Source organism: Bemisia tabaci, chromosome 3 (genome assembly GCF_918797505.1).
Source record: "Bemisia tabaci chromosome 3, PGI_BMITA_v3".
Taxonomy (NCBI): Eukaryota; Metazoa; Arthropoda; class Insecta; order Hemiptera; family Aleyrodidae; genus Bemisia; species Bemisia tabaci.
The window spans coordinates 47309786-47315785 of NC_092795.1; the positions used below are offsets into that span (position 1 = coordinate 47309786).

Genomic DNA, 6000 nt, shown 5'->3' on the forward strand with positions numbered 1-6000 from the left:
GGGGTAAAAGTAGACAATGAATGCTTGAAAGTTCGAAGCTCAAGTCATGCTTAGCACACTTCAACTGAACGTTGATCATAATCAAGTAAAATACAATTTTTAACAGAAGTAGCTGTGGATGGAAGGTATTGCAGTGTTAAGCGCAGGCATAAGACTGACAATGAATTCCGGTCTTGCAGCTAGACTTTCATGGGCAACCCCCTCCCCCCCCCCCCCCAAATACTTAGACCCTCCCGAGAATTGTGGATGATTTTTCTGAGTAGGTGCGCAACATACTTTTCGTCTTAGAAATTGAAATTTGATCAATTTTTCAGTGTACTAACTTAAAATTGCTCCTGAGACAAATCCTCCCAGAGGACTAAGAAAATTTCCCGAACCCTCCACTGAGGCTTAAAGAGGTGTTTTTTTAGTGCCCTCGCCACAGTCACCCCCCCCCCCCACACCAAAAAGTTCCTAGTTGCGCTAAATTTTTAATTCCTCCAACTATTTAGTGCATTTAGTCAATTCTTACATCCGTATCCACCTGTCATGTCAGATAGGCTTTGCTTCCATATTGCATGAAAATGAGGTTTTCATTTTCCGTCCATCAGCCTGTCAACTTTGAAACTGAGAGCTAGGAAACTTCATTTTTCCATGTAGGAAAAAGAAAGGAAACATGTTAGGAAACTTCATGTATCCAAACGAAAGTTACCAACCAATCAAAATATAAAGCAAGGATCTGTTACTTTCCAGAAACAGTTTTCCAATGTGACTTAGCTAGCAAAGTTCAAACATCAGATAACAAGCTTAAGCTTCTGACTGTATTCTGCGGATGGTTCCCCTGCTGAAAATAAAATTGGTGTCTACTGTAATAATTGATTTGTGGCCCGATTTGGTATCTCGATTGAAAGATTCACAACTGATCCATACTTTCAATCAGATTTAGGTACAAAACTGTTCGGCTCCAAGAGTGAGCTCAACTCATTAAGTACATTCCATGTTGCCTGATTTCATCTCAAGCTTTTCCCCCTTTCATTTACTTTATTTTGGACTTAAAACTCAACTTATTGAGTACTTCACTTTAATGTGATTTTGCCTCAGATTGTGAAGAGAGTATGTACTTAGGCACTTGCTTGCAAGACTTCAATGCAGAGCGATGCTTATTTTCTGACGAATAAATACAACAGAAAAGGAAATCAGGCAGCATGCAGTACAATTAGGTTGATTCCAAAGAGCTACCTAATTGGTGGGAGGAGGTTTGCCAGGAATTTGATAATGACACATAAAATTTCAATGCGAGAATACCCGGAAGAACCTTCTTGCGATCATAATTTAACTGTTTGACCATACCTAAGTATGCCAAGATCAGTGAATTTCAAGGTTTGGCATCGATGAATCAGAGCAGGAATCATGTAGTCCCTCCAAAATGATAACATGAGAGCTAGGCAGGGTCAGGACAAACAACCACCTGACATTCCGCATTCATAAGCCTTCATTCATATCCGAGTATTGCTCCGTTAAATAGTCTCCAGCCAAAAGTTTATGTACTTAAATCTGCCAATATAGTGTGATTTACACAGATAAATCGTCAGAGAGTTTCTTACTGGCCAATACTGACAGCTAATAAATACGGTTTCCACCTCATGGCCTCCACACTTCTTATGAAACTGATTGTGAGATTCTCTAATGGCTTTGTTTACATGCTTCTTCCGTTGAGAGAGTAGGTAAAGAAGCTTGTAGAGAGGTAAGTATTCATTAGGGAAGAATGTGTCCCGAGTTTCAAAAGGAACATCATCTCGGTAAGTGAAGTGATCAGTTCACACTGATCATTCTTACACCTTGGTACCTATCCGAAAAACAAAGACTGCATCATCAAAGCAAAAGCGCTCGGAGCAAATCGAAAAAATGCCTCGAAACTAGTTCGAAACTAGCCGAAAGCTAAGGATCGAAGTAAACGGCAGCTTCGGACACCGCTAGACCAAGATGAAGGAGAGGTTGAACACAAACCTTTAGAAAACTAAGAGACTCGGCAACCGGCGAAGAACAGGTTAATCCTACGGTCATTAGAAAGCAACAGGTACCGAAGAAAAGCCACACACTTTTAGATTCCTCGGGCACAAGACACAGACACTTCACAGCACAGATACGAAATTCGAAACTCGGTAACTGTAGGTAGACGATAGACGGGAAATTGCACGCGAAAAGACACAAATTAATCTGTAAATCCTTCACACAAAACACAAACAACTAACCATCGACCGCGGAACCGAGAGGCGTGGATCTCCCGTGCCTGAACGCCGGACGAAAACTAGTTTGGTTCGTGTGTTCGTTGGCTCAACAAACCCGCGGCCGCGGCGGCGGTGTCTTCCCCCACTCCCGGTACCTTCCTAAGGTGTGTTCACATCAGCATTTTTTCCCCCTTTCCCGTTCCTTCATTTTTTTCAGGTCTCTCTCTCCTCATGGCTGGATCCCTGGTCGTTTTTGTCCGGAGGTATCATTAACTCATCTCTCGTTTCTCTCGTCACAGCATCCCGACAGGTTTGGCCTCTTGCGCCCTCGGTTGCTTCACCGGATTCCTCGCTGAACCGCTGAATTCGCGGATAATTTTGGAATATTCCGTAAACGGCTTCTACACATACTGCCGCGCCGCAGGAGAGCACCGTAAGAACCCTGCGACGTTGCCAAATGTCCTACATTAAAATACGAATTGTTTGAGAACTTCGTGAATATTTTTCTTGCAATTTTTCAGTGAATTTTACTTTAGTATTTATTGCGAGGTATCGTAAAAATCCAAGGAAAAATATCCATTGCATTGCACGAAAATATACGCTTTTATCGGGAAAATTTGTAACGTCAGCAAGTGCGGATTGGCCGAGAATCTCGGCCCGAAGAGGCCCCCTCCGCCCGCCGCGATTTCCAGAGACAAGAGACCCTCCACTAGTATCTTGGCCATGGTGGAAGCTTTTAAGGCCTTTATAGACGATCAAATTCCGAACCAATTCCGATCAAAGTAGACATGCTGATGACTGGTGGTCACCATCTACCATCAAATTTTGACGGGCCGCACTTTTTTGATCAAAGTGAGATCAGACAGGAGTGCCATCATTCATCATTTCCTGCCACAGGAAACGTTTCTGTCAAGTTTTCATTTTAAAATTAAGCAAATTTATGAATTTCAGACTGATGACTCCCGACACTTTGATGCTACTTTGATCGGAATTGGTTCGGGAATTTGATCGTCTATAGAGGCCTTTACTTTCGGGACTTCAGCATTCTACTGTTGACTTACCTACATGGTTGATGTTTAACAACGTGTTGGCAGTTTCGTTTCGCAAACAAGCCGAAAATGGCCGAAGTTTAGGAAACTTGTTTGGCTCATGACGTCACCCGAAGCTCATCATCGACCATTTAGGTAGGTCAACAGCCGAAATTAGGGTGATGACTGTTGCTCCCTTATAATTGTCCATAAGGAACTGTTGAATCCCCGAAAGTAAAAGCTTCCACCTGTCGCCAAGAGGCCAGTGGAGGGTCTCTTGTCTCTGGATTTTCCCCCCAGATTATTAAATTAATTATTTCTTCTCTATCGTATTATTTTTGAAACCTCTTAGTCTATTTGGACCGCGTCAAGCAGAAAGAAACCAAGCCACATCAGCTATTGCAAAATTTAATGGGGCAATACAATTTTTTACAGTGAGCACAATGTGTAGAACGGAGGGTATGGATTCGATGATCGGAGATTCGATCGACATGAATCGATCGAAAAATGAAAACGTGAATCGATCGACATGAATCGATCGACACCGATTCGATCGACAAATTGTTAAAAAACCGGTGTCGATTCGATCGACATGAATCGATCGAAAAATGAAAACGTGAATCGATCGACAGTTAAATTCGAACAACACCGCGTCGATCGATTCACGGTATGTCGATCCACTGAATGGATGTCGAAACATGACAACGGTTGTCGATCGATTCACGGATTTCGATCGATCACGGGTTGTCGATCGACTCACGGGTTGTCGATCGATTCACGGGTTTGTCGATCGATTCACGGGTTTGTCGATCGATTCACGGGTTTGTCGATCGACTCACGGGTTTGTCGATCGATTCACGGGTTTGTCGATTGATTCACGGTGTCGATCGAATCGGTGTCGATCGATTCACGTCGATCGATTCACGTTTTGATTTTTCGATCCATTCATGTCGATCGAATCGACACCGGTTTTCTAATAATTTGTCGATCGAATCGGTGTCGATCGATTCACGTTTTCATTTTTCGATCGAATCGACACCGGTTTTTTAACAATTTGTCGATCGATTCACGTTTTCATTTTTCGATCGATTCATGTCGATCGAATCGACACCGGTTTTTTTAACAATTTGTCGATCGAATCGGTGTCGATCGATTCATGTCGATCGAATCGGTGTCGATCGATTCATGTCGATCGATTCACGTTTTCATTTTTCGATCGATTCATGTCGATCGAATCCATACCCTCCGTGTAGAACATGTGTGCACAGTGTACAATGTTTTACAGTTGTGCGGATTTTTGTGCAAATCTCAGTGAATTTTTTGCATAGCACGAAGCAGATTCCTTAAACTTGTCAAAGGAATCTGCACAAAAGTTTCTTGTAAAAAATTAAATTGCCCAGTTAAATTTGGCAATAGCTGATGTGACTTGGTTCCTTTCTGCTAGACGCGGTTCATTTAAGATCCCAAAGTTTTCAAAATGTATAACGAAGAAATCTGAAAGGGCCCCTAAAGTCTCAAATTTCGAATACGTAAAGGAAGACCTAGGGAGTTCCTGCAGCCTCAGAGATAATGAAGGGGCCCTCAAAGAATATATTGTAGAATAACATTTTTAGAAGTTTCAATGGTAGGTATCCTTTGGTCCTCAAAGGCGGCGAAAGGGGCCCCGCGTCCCAGGGAATCAAAATTGCAACATTTATATTTATCAAAACGGTCTGCACAGACATCAGATGGTATATCAACATCAGGAGCCCCGTGGTCTCAAAATGAAAAATTCAGCAGTATTTGCGGGTCCTCTATGATGAAGATTTCAATTTAAAACATTCAATGGTGTCAAAAGGACCATTAAATTATCAAAAACGGCGGTGCCTAGGCCTCCCCAGAGATCAAAACTTCTATATTCGTAGGTAAGCCATCGGGGCCAGCGAGACATTATAAAAGATAAACAGGATACTATGGTTTCGACATGTAATGACAATTTATTTCGATGTGTGCTGCTTTGGGAGCAGATAAAGCAGGAAAATTGTAATAGAGCAAGTAAACTATACGTAAAATAACAGGAAATAACGTTATTAAAGCGCTGCAGCTATTACTAAACCGAGTGAACGTGGCCGAATGCTGTGAGCAACTAACTATTAATGCTCCCAAGTCGGTCACATTGCCTATCAAGATATTGAAGGCGAACTCCTCGGTACAAGTTAGAAAGAATGTGAGTGAAATTGTGCCGCTCGCCGCTACAGCTATGACTAAACCGAGTGAACGTGACCGAAATGCTGTGAGCAACTATTAGTGCTCCCAAGCCGCCCACTATGCCTATTTAGATATTGAAGGCGAACTGACAGGTATACGAGTGAGAAACAATGTCAGTATAGTATTTAACCGCTAAAGCTACGAACAAATCGAGGAATCGTGGCCGAAATGCGGCGAACAATTATTACTGTTGCTGTCTTGTAATTCTTTCTCACATTTTGATAGGGAAAATAGAACTTTTCCCTTTCATTAGGGGCTGCTCTGAGGACGAGAACAAGAGTTTTTCCCCTTGGAAACCCGAAAGTGATAGGAGGATAAGGTGATACATTGAAAGCAACAGAGTTCTAGGTGCACTTTATTTTCGAAAACATTTTGCTTGAGGATCCTCATGTAGCCCCCCCCCCCCCTCAAATTCTAGGGGGAGACACCCTAAACTCCTCTAGGAGGGGACCCAACATCCACCTCAATGCAGCAACTTGCCCTAATAGTCATAGGTGATATGCTTCCTCAATACGTGT

General features: G+C 42.5%; 1 protein-coding gene across 1 annotated transcript in view; it reads right to left on the reverse strand.

Moving 5' to 3' along the window:
* Positions 1-2294, reverse strand: part of LOC109030629 (pleckstrin homology domain-containing family A member kramer) — a 173770-nt gene extending 171476 nt beyond the window's left edge. Inside the window, 1 exon segment of the mRNA XM_072298468.1 lies at positions 1987-2294. Within this exon segment, the coding sequence (XP_072154569.1) occupies positions 1987-2043 (57 nt within the window). The 5' untranslated portion in view covers positions 2044-2294.
* Positions 2295-6000: the final 3706 nt, after the last annotated feature.